Here is an 18,230-nt window from a genome sequence, read left to right on the forward strand (position 1 = left end):
ATTCCTAAGAGGTCCGTAAAGGGGGCCTGCATAAGCACACCAGCGTTCCTACCGTCCCTGTCCTAATATTCCCTTGTATTCGTATTCATTTCCCTTGTTCATGTCCATGTTCATACTTATACCTATTGCCTTGTACATGTTTGATAAACAAACAAACAAATAAATAAAATTCAGATTGTAGAAGCTATCAATTTTGACCTTTGACTGCCTTTAGAAATAAGTTCTAACTTATCTTTTTAAAAATGAGTAGGTAAATATGTTTGAGAGATTCTTACCTTGTATTGGAGATCTGAAGAACAGAATAGAATAGTTGGAAGGGACCTTGGAGGTCTTCTAGTCTAACCCTCTGCTCAGGCAGGAAACCCTATACCATATCAGACAAATGGTTGTCCAATCTCTTCTCAAAAGACAACTATTTGTCTGAAATGGTATAGGGCTTCCTGCCTGAGCAGAGGGTTGGACTAGAAGACCTCCAAGGTCCCTTCTAACTATTCTATTCTATTCTATCCTATCCTTTAGTTCTCCAATACAAGGTAAGGATGTCTCTAACATACCTACCTACTTACTCATTTTTTTAAAGCTAAGTTAGAGCTTATTCCTAAAGGCAGTCAAAGGTCAAAATTGATAGCTTCTACAATCTAAAAGATTGATTATATTTATCTGATTATATCTATCTGATTTTGCTGCCTTCCCCACTTAAACCAATTCCCCCGAGCTCACATCACCCTATTACAGAAGAGTTGACAAACAATCATGAATTATAACACTTAAATCTCTCTTTCCTGAATTGCTCAATGCAGCGTGCAACTCTTCAGGTTCACTTTTAAAGGAGAATACATTTTTTTAAAAAAGCACACAAGTCACATTGTGAATCTTCCAGACAACCCTGGCACGAAAAAGTTTGCAGTGCATCTTTCCTGCTCTTTTTGTGGATTGCGATACGTGTTTAAGAATGGCATTTTTTGTCCCCCACCTTGGGAAAAATGCGGAAACGTAAGTTCCAAGTGTGTCATCGTGTCTACCTTCTAATCTCTTTTACTCACCACTTCTGATTACCGGAAGCTCCAAGTAGCTCTTCCATATCACCAGCTATTAACAGGAGAGGCCAAATTGAAATCTCCCCAAATGGGATGAAGTTCCATTATTTGTTTATGCATGACACATCTTTGCCTGAGACTTTAATTATTGTTCCTCGGAGCACTTAACTGGAAGGTCAGCAACGGTGGCTGTCACTTGATAAATGGCAGGGAGATGAAGTGGGTGAACAGAATTCTTTATTAGACATGACCATTTACAAGGAAGTGATTAAACAAAAGAAGAGAGGTATCATGAGGGAAAATGTGCTGAATTTATTTTTCCTCCTGCTTAATATTAGCATCAAGAATAATAGCGTAACGCTGTGCAAATTGGCCAAGCGGCCATTAACTCTTCCGGCTAACTGCCATTTAATGTTTGTTTTGCAAAAAATGGCAACAAGAGGAGGCTTTAAAAAGGTGGTGGGAATGTGACATGTTTGTTTTTTAAATTATTCAGGTAGGTTTGGGTGCCAAAATGTTCCTCCAGAAGTTCTCAGCTCTAGATAATATAATCCAAATTATCATGTAGGCCTTCCTTTCATGCTTCCGAAACCTGGTTTCTTTCACCTTTCCTCTCAGTCAAATGCTGATTTGCAGCATTAGCTGTAATGAATGAAAGGTTTCTTCTTAATCGGATCAAAAGGAATTCTCCTCCTTTTAATCTTCAAGACGAATCTCCACCAAGATCTAACTCTTTTCATATGCTCTGTTGAGAATTGTTTTAAAAAAAAACATCTGGAGACTTGCTAATTATAAAGTCGGTGTTAATTCTTGAATTATGGCAGCAAATGTATTTTAAGAATAACCCTTACGTAAGTAATAACCATAAGAAAGGCTGAGCACCATAGAATGGAGGCCTTTGAACTCTGGTGCTGGAGGAGACTCCTGCGAGTCCCTTGGACTGCAAGGCCATCCAACCGGTCAGTCCTAGAGGAGATCCACCCTGACTGCTCTTTAGAAGCCAGATCCTGAAGGGGAAACTCAAAGTCTTTGGCCACCTAAGGAGAAGGAAGGGCTCCCTGGAGAAGAGCCTCATGCTGGGAATGATGGAGGGCAAAAGAAGAAGAAGGGGACAGCAGAGAAGGAGGTGGCTGGATGGAGTCACCGAAGCAGTAAGCATGAGCTTCAATGGACTCCAGAGGTTGGTAGAGGACAGGAAGGCCTGGAGGAACATTGTCCATGGGATCGCGATGGGTCGGACACAACTTTGCAACTAAGAACAACAAGTAATGCATATGCCAGTTTAGAAAGAGGACCTCTCTGAAGAGGAATGGCTTCACTTGTGCTCGTAATCCTATAACATTAATAACTTTATTGTGAGGTATTTGGGATGGAGAAGATCCGGGGGGGGGGGGGGAACACAAAGACATTTGAGATTGCTAGCCAGTGCAATGCCAGGAACAGCAATGTGGTATCCTCAGTGCTTTCTGAACTTGGTTGTTGTGTTGCAGACGTTTCATTACCCAACTAGGTAACATCAACAGTGCTAGATGGGGGTGGGGTTTGCACTGATTTTAGCACTGACGATGTTCCCTAGTTTGGATAATGAAATGTCTGCAACACAACAGCCATCAATCGAGCTCGGACAGCCCCAAAGATTCCATAGTTCAATTACTTATTGAGGAAATTAGCAGCCTTAAAGTTGCAACCATTGTAAGAGGTTCCGTGTGATTTCATTGTTGGTGTTGCAATGGTTGAAGAGGCTTGATCCTTCTGCCTTTCTCCCTTGACTCAGTGCTAGTTTAATTATTCTCTGGCCTACATTTGGGAGGGCAAGAACCCAGCTGATATATATATTTTTAGTGGCAATGCTACACTCAGCATAGTATGATATTAATTGGAATATCCTCTTTTATAGCAGGCATTTTATGTTTCATAAACAAAAAATTAAGAGACCATTTTCCTAAATTAGATGATGCAACCACAAAGTAATTGTTTTACAATAAATTGTTATGTAAAGCTTACGTCTTACAATGAATTCTACATACGGAACGATTCTTTAAAATCATAACGAAACTAGGAAGGCATTAGAAACTTTAAGCCTTGGATAACTTTCCTCGTAAGGCAAAATTCTTACGCTTGAAAAAATAATTAGCTGAGTTGCAAATTAACGCAAAAGAGGTCCACAGGACTTGGCTGGCAATTCTTAATTAGAAAGTGTCTGAATTCTGAAGGCTAAACTGATCGTGCAACAACAAGGTTAATTAGAAGTCCTTGCATGGTTCAATACTTCTTTTTAAGTAGGTAATCTTATTACAATAGAAAACAAAAAAAAATATGGGCCATTTTAGATCCAGAAGAAAAATCACACTGCCAATAAAACCCCCGTTGAAATAATGACTCATTTTGAAATTGGAATACTGGCCAGTAGGGTTTTTTTTAAAGAGTGCATCACTTTCCTTCCTGCACCTCATCAGCCATGGCTCTGAAGCCTCTTTTAACTTCAGACACAACATTTCCACACAAGTGAATTTCTTCAGAACAAAACAGGCCTAATATCTATGGTAGAGATGGCGAACCTTTTCGGCACTGAGTGTCCAAATGGAAGGTGCATGCATGGGTGTGTACTGGTGCTGGATATGCGAAGACCAGCTGACTGGTGTGCACCTGCCTGTTTTTTGGCCGTTTTCAGGCTGTTTTGGGGGGTGTTTTTGACCTGAAAACTTCCCCAAAATACCCCCCAAAATGGCCTGAAAATGCCGCCCAAAATGGCCTGAAAATGCCCCCCAAAGTGGCCTGAAAATGCCCCCTCCAAATGGCCTGAAAATGCCACCCCAAATGGCATGAAAATGCCCCCCAAAATGGCCTGAAAATGCCCCCCAAAATGGCCTGAAAATGCTGGCGGCGTCGGTGTGCCCATAGAGAGGGCCCTGCGTGCCACCCCTGGCATACGTGCCATAGGTTCACCATCCCAGATCTATGGTTTTTTTGCCAGCATGAAATAGGAGACACAATCCGTACCCCAAATCTTAATTCTGCTGCTTTCTCTTCTTCAGGGGGTGCCTGCTCAATTCCAGGCACCATCTGTTGGAACCCAGTTAGTTGAATGGTATCTGTAGCTGGAAACTCTCTTGCCCAGTTATTACAAACGGGGGAAAAAATCTCCTGTTCTTTGATCCATTGTCCTGCATCTGTTTGCTTTGGGAAATATTTGGAAGCTTGCAGAAGTTGGTCACCCTACAGGGGACTTATGAAATATGAGTTCACAGCAGGGATGCTATGACACATGATGTTGAAAAAAAGCTACCAATTGTTCTGGCACAGTTCATTCTCTGAGTGCTCCTGGCATCATATCAAAGGTTTGTGTGGCTTATTTAACAACGTCTGTATTTAACTGGCCTTTTGCCCCCTCTGAATTCTGCCTCCTAGTGAACAAGCTGTCTCTCTAGATGCATCCCAGATATTTTGCTCACCCAGATCCATTTCTGCCCTTAAATATCCCGATCAAAAGCTCTCCTATTAACCATAACTCTTTACTCTGTCTGCTTTGGTACTTTTTAATCCATGTTAGGCTGCTCCCTTTATTTCGTACAGTGGATGTTGTGGCCGCGCTCTTTTTGGGGGGGGGGGGCGGGGGATTGAGCTTGGTTTGAGTTCAGCTCTTTTTTGGGGTAAAGAAAATTCTCGCCAGCTCAGGTTCCAAACAGGAGAACCTTTGTAAAGTTGTCATCTCGAGCTATTTAGATTTTCATGTGCCTTCAGAATATTTGTCTGCATTGTAACGTTACATGACAGACTCTTGCCTTCTGTGAATCTCTGTCAATCAGTTGCCCATCCCGTGAAATGCAAACAAGCAGAAGTGCAGACAGATTTCTTAGGTGTCGTAGAGTCACTGGGCTTTGTCTCATGCCTCAGCACACACTCACAAAGCTGCACCCCTCAGCGGTAACACAAAGTCAGCTACAGCTTGCTCCGTAATGATAGCAATGCCATCGACTGTTATAAAGCTTCATGATTACAGTATTTTAAAACAATGGTGTGGAATGATATGGCATGGCACGGCATAAGAAACTTCTGGAGTTCTTAGTCCACACTTTTCTTTGCAGACATGGGAAGTTTCCAGGATGAGAATCAGTGGAAAACCGTGCCTGAAGGACAAGCTGCTGTCCTAAACGTCCCCCACATCCGCAGTTACCCCAAACCTCAAGTCACGTGGTTCAGAGACGGGCACAAGATTATACCCAGCCGCAGAATGTAAGTAACAATCCAATTATTGTTTCAGATGTGGCCAAACGCGTGTTTAATTTCACAAATGCAACTTGTATTTTAAGCGCAAGGTTATGGGCAATTGATAACCACATGAGCAAAGGCTTCCAGGGAACAAGGATAAATGCCTATTTTAAGATGTATGTTAACTATTTCAAGGCAATGCTTACATCTGCCTTTGCCGTATTGATCTGTTCCTCACTAGGGATGATTACTTTGGCTTTGTATATTTAAAACAAACCCTAAGCAGATCCACGGATAGTTATTTACCCTCCTGCACCCACCTTCCATTCTACTTTACAGTAGTTTATTTAACAATGAAACGGCAATTAGTGTTTGTTTTCTTTTAGCTCCTCTTACCCTGCAGTGACAGTTTTATTTTCTTCAGTCTAATTAGCGGTTCAGCCATTCCCAGGCAGCGGCTGCGCTCCCCGACTACCTAAGCATTGTCGCTAGGTGTTCTCATCAACAACCCATCTAAAGTGCCAGTCTGGTTTTAACTCAAACGCCGGCCTTTCTTTCAACGGGCTCCCTTACGTAATTTAGTAAGCAATTAGTGGAGACCCCAGGGTTTTGCTTTGGTGAGTGTCGTGGGCAGGAATATCAGAATGATTTATATAGCTACCACCACGAATTCAAGGAAGGTTGCAAAGTATCTCGGGCCACTAATGAAAAATTGATCCTCGGTGGTGTTGGAAGAAATGTCCTTCTGGGTTCAGTTCCAAGTGGGGAAAAAGACACTGGAAACATGGAGGCTGCTTGGAAAGATGGTTTAATGGTGGACAGGATCACATGGCTTGAGTTCTTGAGTAGAAAAGGGGAGGAGATGCTGAGAATGCCCTGGTTTTATGCCCTCTGTGGGTCCCAACCCACAGCTTCCCATTCCTGTGTAAGAAATGCATTCTGATTGGTTGTCAGACTCCCAGGGGCCGGGGTGTGTGTATCTTAGCTACCTTTGTAGGCTGTCGTGAGACCCAAGCTTGTTTGCCTTGCTGGCTGATGTGATTTTCCCAGGTGCCTTGTGATGAATTTCTGTTTGCTAGATGGGTCTGCCGGAAGGGGTAGACTGGCTGGGGAATTCTGGGAGTTGAAGTCCACAGGTCTCCAAGTTGCCAAGGCTGCTCAAAACCGAAAGCAATTTTCGCTGAAATCCAGTCTATCAACTTGGAAGTATGTTCTGTTAAATCCCAAGCATAGCTGGGATCTCAGCCATAAGCGGTTCACAAATGATAGCTCTCTTAATCTCTCCCAGCTAAGCCATGTAAATGCCTCCTGGCAGGAGAGCTCGCTTTTGCCTTCCCTACAGATGACGCTGGAGCAAAATAATAATAATGCAACTATTGTGTTTTGCCTTCTTCTTTAATGCAAAGTTCTTTGCGTCCGATTGCTTAATGAAAGTTGAATTGCGCATTGCCGTTTGGAACAGGGGCAATATTTCTGGCAAGCGACGAAGCCTTTTCATATCAAAAGACTGAAAGGCGGTGGAAATCAGGGCACCGTTGCTAGAGATTTCCGTTCCTGCAGAAAGAGAAAGGTTGGCACGGAGCTCCATCAAAAAATGTAAACATGTACGATTTTCTAATAGCAAGAAACAGGTTTAATTTGCCAATACTCTCCCAGGCATTGTAGCTTGAAATTTTAAAGCCAACGGTGTTTAGGGATTTGCACTTTAAACAGTATTTTTGGTTATTTTCCCACCTGAATAAGACATGGTTGGCTGGGGAATTCTGGGAGGTGAAATCCACACGTCTTAAAAGTTGCCAAGGTTGGGAACCCCTGGATTAAAGAAAGGTTGGATCTTCCTTTGTTTGGATACAGTTGCGATTATCTTCACACTGCTTGGTGAAGGCCAAGCAAAGAGGAACCGGTTGCCATTCTAGCCGTGAAACTCATTTTGTTGCCTTCTGCATTGAAATATCTGGCAAAATCATTTCTTTAATCCCTGCATGGGTTGCTCCCATGATTATGTAAGAGAAACAGGGAGGAAGCTAACCACCAGATTGCAAGAACACAAGCGAGCGGTCGGACAAGGAAACCCAAATTCATTCGTAGCCTCACGTTGCAATGAACGAAGACACACATTCAATTTTGCAGCTACTAAGATTATTGGAGTATAGTTACTGTTTGTGACTATAAGAGACTCTGTGCCAGTTTTGCTTTGCCCTGCATTTGGAAACTAGTTTTCTGGCAGCTCTCCAAACGAGATAAGGTTCGTGTTGATAAATATTCCTTGGAAAGACTGTTTGCTAAGACTTGTTAAGCTCTTTGAGTTGTTCCGGGGATGTTTTTATTTTATTTAGCACTATATCTTGATTTGTATGTTAAGGGTAGTTCACTAAGTAAGCATTTTTTCACCTTAGTAAAAGTAATTTATAGCCCTCAGTATCTAGGGAAACATCTCTCCCCTATTTTTTATCTTTTGCAAAAAGGAGAACTCCCCCTCCCCCATTTTTTTTTTGCAACCATTGCATTTCTTTTGGGGTATGGAATAAAGTCAAATATTTCTCTTTTCTCTTGGTGTGGTATTTGATAGTGTTTCTTAAGAATTTGTTTTCAGTCAGCACATTTTATTATTTTTATCTCTCTCTAGGAGTCCTAATAGTACTATTTTCATTTCTCTTCATGTTTAATTGCACATTTTTTGCTTTAATTATTGATCACTTTTGCTTGAATGACTTAGTTTTTTTATTTTTTATTTGCTCTGGTTATGCATCTTTCATGGGCTTGTAAAACATTGATTAAAAATAAATATGTACAAAGCTCGTGCATGTACATATTTATAGGGTTGTTATTTTATATAAATTTATATACTCAATATTGCTTGGAACTAGAAAAATGCACTTGGGCTAGAAAACGGAATCCTCTTTAGAAATGTATGAATGCAAGATTCAATTGTACCGAGTGAGATAATTTCCCATCTATTAATACTCCCACCATATAAGCACAAATTTGTAGTTGCTGGTTTTCCCGTTGGGAATCGGACTTGTCACACCTCTTCAATCAGGCCTTCTAAATTACTTTTAGTGTTTTAGGTTCAATGTTTTCCTTGATTTATAGCATACCTCCTTGGTGATTTGGTCCGAAGGCACATTCTTGATAGACAAATAAATGCTGCCAGCTGTTGACTATTGTTGCTAAAATATTATTTAGCAGTAGAGCCATCACAGATCATAAATGGTTCTAATTACCAGATGCATGTACTGCAAATAGCTAGTGTGTTTCACAGATTCTATTACATGCAGAATAAACTTGCCAACAATATGCAAAAAAAGAGAGAGAAAGAGAAAGTAGCTTAACATTCAACACTGTTATCTTAAGCTTACGTGCTTCTTTCTGCCAATGGCTCAATCATCAGATGATGGCTAAGCGAGAGTACACTGATAAGATTTCATCATTATCTAGGAGGATAATATGAAGCCCTTTGAATGATGCAATGCAATAAATCTCCTAATAGTATAATGAGTCTTCATCTGCTTATTTTGGTTATCCCAATGCAATCAGTTTAACAATCTCCGTAGCGAGGGAGTGAATTTAGAGGCTGCAGTTCATACATTTTCACCCACCAACATTGCCAAAAAAGGGGGGGAAAAGAAGAGTGAAAATTGTGTATATAACTCAGCTGAAACTAAGTTGTTGATCTTTCTCGGGTAACCTCAGGAAGGGAATTTCCAAGCTCAGAGAACCGAATAATCGCTCTGTGAAAATGTTAAGGCTTTTTATATCTTTGAAGCTGTGTGGAGGATTGCCTCTTTGCTTATGAAGAAATATTGGTGAATATTTGAAAAGCCACACTTAAAACAACACAATCACAGTCTGTTCTCTCTAGACAAGTAGCCCTTGACTTACAGCAGTTCGTTTAGTGACAGTTGGAAGTTACAACGACACTGAACAAAGTGACGTATGACCATTTTTCACACTTATGACCGTTGAACCATCCCCACACGGTCTCATGAGTTGGGTGCTGGACAACTGACTCACATTTATGACGGTTGCAGTGTCCCGGGGTCATGTGATCCCCTGTTGCAAAGGCAGGTTCACTTAACAACTGCAGCGAGTTACTTAACAACAGTGGCAAGAACAGTCGTAAAATGGGGCTAAAACTCCCTTAACAAGTTTCCTCACTTAACAACATAAATTTTGGGCTCGGTTGTTGTCATAGGTTGAGGACTACCTGTATAGACAATGGAATAAAAGGACATTAATTTCTGAATAATGCTTGTTGGATGTTGTGGCCCGTTGGCCGCGGGTCCCTCTACCAGCCAAATCAGAGGAGGAGGGTCAGCATCAAGGCAACCTGAGAGCTCCAAGGGGGAAGAGGGAGTGGAGCTGTCAGAGAGGGAGAGAGGCAGAGCCTGCGCCCTCCATCAGCCCTCAGATGGAGAGCCAACGGCCCCTTGGTCTGGAGGTGACTGATGAGGAAGAGGAGGAACAGCTGGGTCCAGTGCCTGACACGCGTATGGCCAGAAGGCAGAGGAGAGGAGAGCAGTGGAGATCTATGGGCTGATCCTTGGGACAGAAGAGCCATCACTGCTAGTGAAACCCCACCCTAGCTCTGGGGATAAAAGGCAGGGGGCAGAGATGAATAGGTGTGGCAGAAAACTATTCACCTTCCAGCCAGATGGACTTGTAACCTTTTTTTGCTGGGCTGCCAGCACTCCTAATAAAGGAATCATTACTTCAACTACAGAGGGTTTGTCATGTTTGGGGAGCTGGGTCAGAACATTGGGCTAGAAAAGGCTGTTTGGGGTTTTTTCTGTGGCTGTAGCTCAGCTTAAAGTTTCATGTATCACTTTGTTACTTGAAGATTTACAACACTTGGTCATGCGTATATGCAACAATTCCAGCACTGCCCTTCTTTGCAAATATTAGCCTGTTGAACAGCTTAGCTTAGTTGCACATAATTGCATTTCACGTACACGCGATAATACTTTAATTAAAATTGTGATAATTAGCATGTATTTTTAATGAACAATAAATTCTGAGATTGCCAAGTTGTTGGTGCGTTCACTGAATAATACCGCTTTTTGGAAAAAGGCAATAAAAACACCCCCACCAAAGCTTCTAAATCTGCAAAACTTTAGTTTTGGAATATCGTTATTTATCTATTTAAAGAAAAGGCACAGATGTAGAATTATACATGAACCGGCATTGCCCTCTCCTGCAAGGGATATGGTTTAATTGGGTTAAGGGGGGAAGAAACACAACTTGAATCCCTTATTCAACCTTTTCTCAAGAAATATGTCTTCCAACAAAAGTGTAGTGCTTGTATACTATTTATTCAGCTCAACACCGTATGTAGGACTGTTGCCGGCAAAAGAGCTTCACACATCATCCCTTTTTAAGATTAAAAAGTCTAAATTCCATTCTTTCATTCCGTAGCAGTACTTCTCAACCTTGGCAAGATGAGTGGACTTCATTTTGTGAACAAAATAAAAGTAAATCCTCTTTGGTCTTCTCTCATCATCCAGCCTCATTGTTCTAGACTTTTTGACTGGATAGAGGATGTTCAAGAGCTATAAACTCTTTATGAAGAGTTTGGCACACCCCATCTCATGGAAGATGTGAAGATCGAAAGGAAATTTGGTTTAGATCCTTAGATTCGAAGTCAAGACCAACCTGGTAGTGATACTTATTGGATTCATCTGATTTTACATAACACAGTAGCTACACCAGTAGAGGTTAAACATTGAGAAGAATGAAGGAAATCCCCATCTCCTTACAGTTGCGGAAGAAGGCATGAACCTGGATCTGTCATTATTGCCTATCCTATCCTACCTCACTGGACTGTGGGGAAAATAGATGTCACATCACACCAGTGTAACGGAAGTTGCCTTCAGAAGTTGTGGGAGCTTCATCCCTGGAAGCTTTTCAAGAAGAGACTGGACTGCCCTCTGTCAGAAATGGTGTAGGGTCTCCTGCTTGGGTGTGGTGTGGGGTTGGACTAGGTGACCTACAAGGTCCCTTCCAACTCTGTTAATCTGAATTCTCCCAGAATTCCCCAACCAGCTGATAACAAAAACGAAGGTTTTTTTTGTCATACTTCAGAGATTTGTTTAAACCAATCCCTTCCCTTTGTAATATATGCATTCTCTCTTAAAATACACAATCTGCTGTGAGTTAAAACATGAACATAACAGCGAAAACCAAGAAAAACTCTGCGCAAAGCAGTGAAAACACAGAAGGCAAGGCTACAAATGATACTCCCCGGGAACTCATAATTGTATATTTTAGCCTTTTCAGGGCGTCCTGAAAATAGACTTCAAACTTTTCATAGCTCCTAGGAAGAAATCAGAAATAACGGTTTTCTTTTGAAGCTACTGAGCTGGATTTCATTAGTGCCTGTGACCCGGTGCAGGCTGTTCTATTTGGAAACGAGAGCTTGAGAGCAGCAAACAACTGTTCTCCTTTTAAAGGTGCATTTATATCCCCCAGTGTTAGTAATTCTAATTGAATTGTATTTTAATGTCAGCTCTTATCGCTCGTTGTGTTCAATCCGTACATTGCTCAGGGATGAAAATGATGAATTATTTTCATCATCGCTCTTGCTAGGCTTGCTCATTGCAAAGGATGAACAGAAGTGGCTCACTCAGCTCCTTAGCCTTGGTTGCTTCATTTCTGCTGGTCACTTGGCTCTGCGTGGTTTTATATGTGTATGTATGTATGTATGTATGTATGTATGTATTGTGTCACAACCCCTGGTATGCCCAAATATGGGAGGGAACGTACTGCTTCCCTTTTCTGTCTTTCGGATCACTCCAGGAGACCATCCAGGCAGAAAACCATATTTTTTAATGTTGCCTTTGTTACATTTGCGTTGTATTTGTGCTGCTAAATAAATAAAGGGAGTCAGTCTGTCTATCTATCTATCTATCTATCTATCTATCTATCTATCTATCTATCTATCTATCTATCTATCTACCTACCTACCTACCTACCTACCTACCTACCTACCTACCTACCTACCTACCTATTTCCCTTCCCTTCCTTCTCCTGAACCTGACCTGGTTACAGCAAGCAACTGATGACTTGGCACAACCCATGTGCTAGATTGTTCCCAAGGTGTGAGAAATAGATGTGACAACGATGTAACCGCATGGAGTCATATTGTTTCCTGCTCAGGTCTACGTTGGGCTTGAAGGAATGCAGCAATTTACGTTTCTACGTTGACTAACCAATGATTTCTCAAGTATTTAATCTTTTTCCCCCCTTCGTTTTGAGCACGATTTTTTTTCCGTGTTCTTTCTTTTCGGTAGGAAAGCTGATAGACCAGACCCAAATGCCCTTAATATTAATAACCGATTTAATACCTTGATTATGTTAAAACTTCAGGTGATATTTGTGGGCAAGCTGTCACCTGTTGCCATAGAAACAAAAATGGGACTGCAAGTCCAGAAACCCAGATATTAGGAAGCTTGTAAATTACAGTTTTGGAAAATGACAGATTTTTTTTTTTTTTTTTTTGCTTTTTAAACACCTTACAATTTTAAACCATCCCATTGCTGAATCCCTTATTTGGATTGATTTTGGAACTATTGTATTTAAAGCTTTGCAAAGTAGGTAGAAACCTCTTAATGTTGCTGGGCCAATGTTCACACAAACAGAAAGGATACCAGCTGCATTCGGAGGAGGGAAGGGCATCATGAGTATTATGATAAATGCCTGCAGTCTGAATATTTGGCTGGTTTTTAGAAGAGCAACTGTGTCTGCATAACATGCAAAGCCATGTTGTTGTTTGGCTTTGTGGGTCATCGAAGTCAACCTAGGTCCGGTTAATAATTAACAATTAAGGTGGAGGGCCGTAACCATGACCTCTAACTATGCTTGGTTAGTTGTCCACTTTGAGGTCAATCTTTGGAGGACTAGAGCCCCCTTTTGATCTGTGCCTGTGATGCAGGCCTTGTTTTGTTGTTTCTAGTGGAAGAGAAACAGACATTTCCAAAGTAAATGAAGGTAAGAAAGATGAGTGGGAGGAGAACCTTGATCTCTAAGGAAATTCAAGATGTTAACATAGAGCTGAGGTGGCACAGTGGTCAGAGTGCAGTATTGCAGGCTACTTCAGCTGACTGCTAGCTGCAGTTCAGCAGTTCAAATCTCACCAGCTCAAAGTTGGCTCAGCCTTCCATCCTTCTGAGGTGGGTAAAATGAGGACCCAGATTGTTGGGGGCAAATAGGCTGACTCTGTAAACCACTTAGAGGGAGCTATAAAAGTACTATGAAGAGGTATTTAAATCTAAGTGCTATTGCTAATTAAGAAAATTGTGGTCTTTTCTTTCAGACTTCAGATCTAGGTCTACATTTCATTCTTGAAACCTTGATCATAAGGTGGGCTTCTCTAACTGAAATGCCACCATTCTTGCTCTTTGGGTTGAAAAGTCAGAAAACTGTGCTGGTGATATTAATGATGAATTCTAGCCCTCTGATTTTATGATTTCTGGTGCTTGTCATCATCATCACTTTCTTGATCTACATCGTGGCACCTCCATAGAGGGACTAAATAAAAACAAAAACAATAATATTTTTTTTTAAAACCCACAATCCTGGCCAAACTTGCCCGCGATGATTTAGTCAGTGGTGAAATTCACATTTTTTTGCTCCCTTTCTGTGGGCATGGCTTGGTGAGCATGGTGTGGCTTGGTAGGCGTGACAGGGGAAAAGATACTGCAAAATCTCCATTCCCTCCCCACTCTGGGGCCAGCCAGAGGTGGCATTTGCCGGTTCTCCAAACTACTCAAAATTTCCGCTACCGGTTCTCTAGAACCTGTCAGAACCTGCTGGATTTCACCCCTGGATGCTATGTATGAACAAATTCACTGTGGTGAATTTACCTGGATTTAGAATAATATGGGAATGTACCCAACCTCTAAACTTTGGATGGGTACCGTGGTCCAACATGGGACTCTGCCCAGCTCACATAAAATCCAAGATTGAAGAGGAAATGTAACATTATTGATTGAAAGTGTGATATTTTATCGCATCTGGAAGCCCTGTATAAATCCAGAAAACTATAGCTCACTGTTGTATTTAAGATCTTGTTTTGATTAGTGAATAGATATATGACCTTGCAAATAGCCTCTCTTTGACATGGTCTTGATTTAGCCTTCCATTAGGCATGTTAAACTGATATATCACTGATAATGTAACGGGTTGGTAGTTTGCAAAGAAAATGTTTTTATGGAAGTAGGGGAAAAAAAAGAAAGAAATGAAGGCTTAATAGTTTAATACCTGGTGGCTTTTTAATCTATAGCTGTCAGTGTTAATTTGATTATATATATATATATTCTTTGAGAAAGGTTCATTGCCATGAGGTTTTGCTAATCAAGATTCATAAAGGTTAAATATCATTTATCACCTTCTTGCAGTGCATGATAAACCAATTTATGAGGATGGAGTAGAGGAAAAGAAATAAAAACCCAATAGATACGAAATGAAGAGGTGCACTTTCACTTTTTAACAATGTGTATGGATGTCTAATACGAAGCGTAATTTGTTTTTATTTTCTGTGTTCAACAAATGCATATAGCTGCCCATCTAACCAGGAGTGATAAAAAAAATACCAGACAAATTGATTAGCAAAAAACTAAGCCGAAGTTCCTTGAAAAAGAAGAGAAAGAAATCTGCTAGGATTTTATAACATATCCATTAGCATCTTAGCCCTAATGGCCGTGGTGAAGGCCACATCTTTAGAACCTTCTAATTTTTTTTAAGTGCCTGGGATGTTATGAACAGAATATTTATGAAGGAAATATTTAATAGGCATGGAAGCCAAGTATCTCTCTCTGGCCTATGGTTGATTACCACGCTTCTAAACCACAGTAAAGCAGTCAACGAATGTTTTCCCAGGGTGATAAACAAAAAAAAGAGTCCTCTTCTATTTTGAAATAACCATTACTTAGCTGGCCTATGCTTTGAAGTCAGCCGGTTTCAAAAAAATTGTATTTCATGTCGATCAAAGTTCATCTGCAAATTTATTGTGGCTGCATTGGGGGAAAAAAGCATGGGACCAGGTGTGTATTAAAAACTATTGATAGCGTGGAACTGAAAAACAGGTGGTTATTTGTTTCCCCCCTCACATGTGTAAGAAAGAAGTATGCACCCTGCAAGTCCACCAGAAGATTCAAATAGACCAATGTGATAAAAGTTAATAAAATGTATTTAGTATGCAATGGAGGGCAGTGGTGGGATTCAATTTTTTTTACTACTGGTTCTGTGGCCGTGGCTTGGTGGGCGTGGCAGGGGAAAGGATACTGCAAAATCCCCATTCCCTCCCCACTCCAGGGGAGGGTTACTGCAAAATCCCCATTCCCTTCCGATCAGCTGGGACTCAGGAGACAGAGAATAGATGGGGTGGGGCCAGTCAGAGATGGTATTTACCGCTTCTCTGAACTACTCAAAATTTCCGCTACCGATTCTCCAGAACTGGTCAGAATCTGCTGAATACCACCTCTGATGGAGGGATAGACATTAGTGAGAGATGTAAAGAAATGGACTTTCCATCTTTAATTTCAATTACAACTGTAGTAACTGTGAGAGGGATCTTGGAGTCCTAGTGGACAACCATTTAAATATGAGCCAGCAGTGTGCGGCAGCTGCCAAAAAAGCCAACACAGTTCTAGGCTGCATCAACAGAGGGAGAGAAACAAGATCCCGTGAAGTGTTAATACCACTTATAAGACCTTGGGAAGGCCACACTTGGAATATGGCATCCAGTTTTGGTCGCCACGATGTAGAAAAGATGTGGAGACTCTAGGAAGAGAGCAGAGAAGAGCAACAAAGAGGATTAGGGGACGAGAGACTAAAACATGAAGAACGGTTGCAGGAACTGGGTATGTCTAGTTTAATGAAGAGAAGGACTAGGGGTGACATGATAGCAGTCTTCCAATATCTCAGGGGTTGCCCCAAAGAAGAGGGAGTCAAGCTATTCTCCAAAGTACCTGAGGGCAGGACAAGAAACAATGGCTGTAAACTAATCAAGGAGAGAAGCAATTTAGAAATAAGGAGAAATTTCCTGACAGTTAGAACAATGAATCAGTGGAACAAATTGCCTCCAGAAGTTGTGAATGCTCCAACACTAGAGGTTTTTAAGAAGATGTTGGATATCCATTTGTCTGAAGTGGTGTAAGGTTTCCTGCCTTAAGCAGGGGGTTGGACTAGAAGACCTCCAAGGTCCCTTCCAACTCTGTTATTCTATTCTATTCTATTCTATTCTATTCTATTCTATTCTATTCTATTCTATTCTATTCTATTCTATTCTATTCTACAAAGGTTGTATCAGCTTGTGCTTGTTCTGCCTGGATACAGCCCCTGAGTATTTTTTGGGAGGGAGGACTTAATACACACAGGTTACAACTCTGTACATATTTACATAAAAAGAATACTGTAATTGAACCCAGTGGGCTTACTTCTGAGAAGACACACATTTCTTTAAAACCTTCTGGGTATTCCTCAGAAAGCAGATTCCCCCCCACATTATTAAAGAATCTTATTAGATGGCAAATGTGGGTTGAAGCCATGGGGTGAAACTTCCTCTACTGCTCATGATTATTGTTTTTTTAATTGATTTCCATATAGTTTAAAATAATATTTTAATAAGGGAAAATCATTGTCTTATTTTTTTCCCCCAGAGCTTTTTTCCCTTGAACTAGAATTCCATTTCCCTTGCCTCTAATTTGGCAGTACTGACTGATTCCTCTCTTCAGGGGATAGGTTCCTTCCTTCAAATATTTCTGACCTGCTGGCTAATGGAGTGGCTTTTTCTCTGAGATTTCAAAGTCTTGGGATTTCTCAATTAGCAGCGATTCCCACCTTCCTGTGGCTGAGGTGGGAGCTGCCAGGCCTTCTTCTCCTTGTAGTTGTTTATTTTCTTTTGACATGACTCTTGGAGACTTTGAACGGGTTTGTAAAACGTATCATCAAATCTTCTGCCCACGTTTCCCAGAAAGATGGAAAGCTATTGTCTCCACGCCAACATGAAAGGACATCGCAGCTCAGTCTTACATGTTTGAAAGAAGGAGTCGAAATGTCATTGTGTTGATCTATCAAACAGCAGATAGCTGCCTAAAGCTCAACTTTCAGCATACATATAATGGCCTAAACGACGTAATGAAAGGCATATTCAGATAGGGAGTCCCAGATAACCAAGGAAAAAACAACGGCTTTAAGACACTGAGTGGTGTTTCCAGCAGAAAGAATCAGGACTATACATTAATTAGGGCCAGATAAAGATCAGCAGAATTCAAGAGGGGTTGAACTTAGAACATTTGTGGGAACGTAAGGACTCCAGGCTTATGACTCACTTAACTTCCCCCCACACATAATTCTGTTTGCTTTTCTCCTTCAATTGAGTTGTAACAAAGCCACACCAAGTGTTTGACCATCTTCCCATAATTAGGAGCTTTTTCTTTTGTTTGTTTTTTGTCTTGTCAATGTTTGTTTCTCAGTGAATGCCTGATTTTAAAAAAATTGTAGGTAGCACACCTGTCATCTTGCAGTCACACATGGATTGATTGGTACGAGAAATATTGTAGGGTTTTCATTTCTATTCCTGTTGTCTGGCAGTTTTAAGGATGTCTGTCTAATCTAGTAGGGAGTCTCATTCTCTTCCCACTCCCTGCTTGTTGCTACAGTGAGCTAAAAGGTTTGTCATCGCCACAAAACATCTGTTGTTTCTTCTTCTTGCCTGCTGCTCTGTGTGTAGCCTCTCTCTGGTGTATTCCTTAATATAGCAGTCAATAACCGAAGCCTACAAAAACAACTTTTGGTTCATTTTTAAATTATACTTCATTATTCTGTTGTCAAGTATCTTTTTAAAATAAAACATTGAAGCTAGAATTGCTGATGTGAGGGCCTTTTTGAAAAACAAAGCAAGCCCTTTTTCTTTTCTTTTTTACATTTCACTTAGTCCAGATAATGTTAAATAATCCTTCAGCAAGAAGAAATCAATTTTTGTAC

At 40.9% G+C, this 18,230-nt stretch overlaps 1 protein-coding gene across 2 annotated transcripts in view; it reads left to right on the forward strand.

The window, feature by feature from the left end:
- Positions 1-18,230, forward strand: part of SDK1 (sidekick cell adhesion molecule 1) — a 363,040-nt gene that overhangs the window by 78,113 nt on the left and 266,697 nt on the right. For both annotated transcript variants that reach the window (XM_081965817.1, XM_081965816.1), the window contains exon 4: positions 5,123-5,270. In XM_081965817.1, the coding sequence (XP_081821943.1) occupies positions 5,123-5,270 (148 nt within the window). The remainder of the gene's footprint in view (positions 1-5,122; positions 5,271-18,230) is intronic.

The sequence above is a fragment of the Natrix helvetica genome (assembly GCF_964273705.1).
Source record: "Natrix helvetica genome assembly, chromosome: 13".
Lineage (NCBI taxonomy): Eukaryota > Metazoa > Chordata > Lepidosauria > Squamata > Natricidae > Natrix > Natrix helvetica.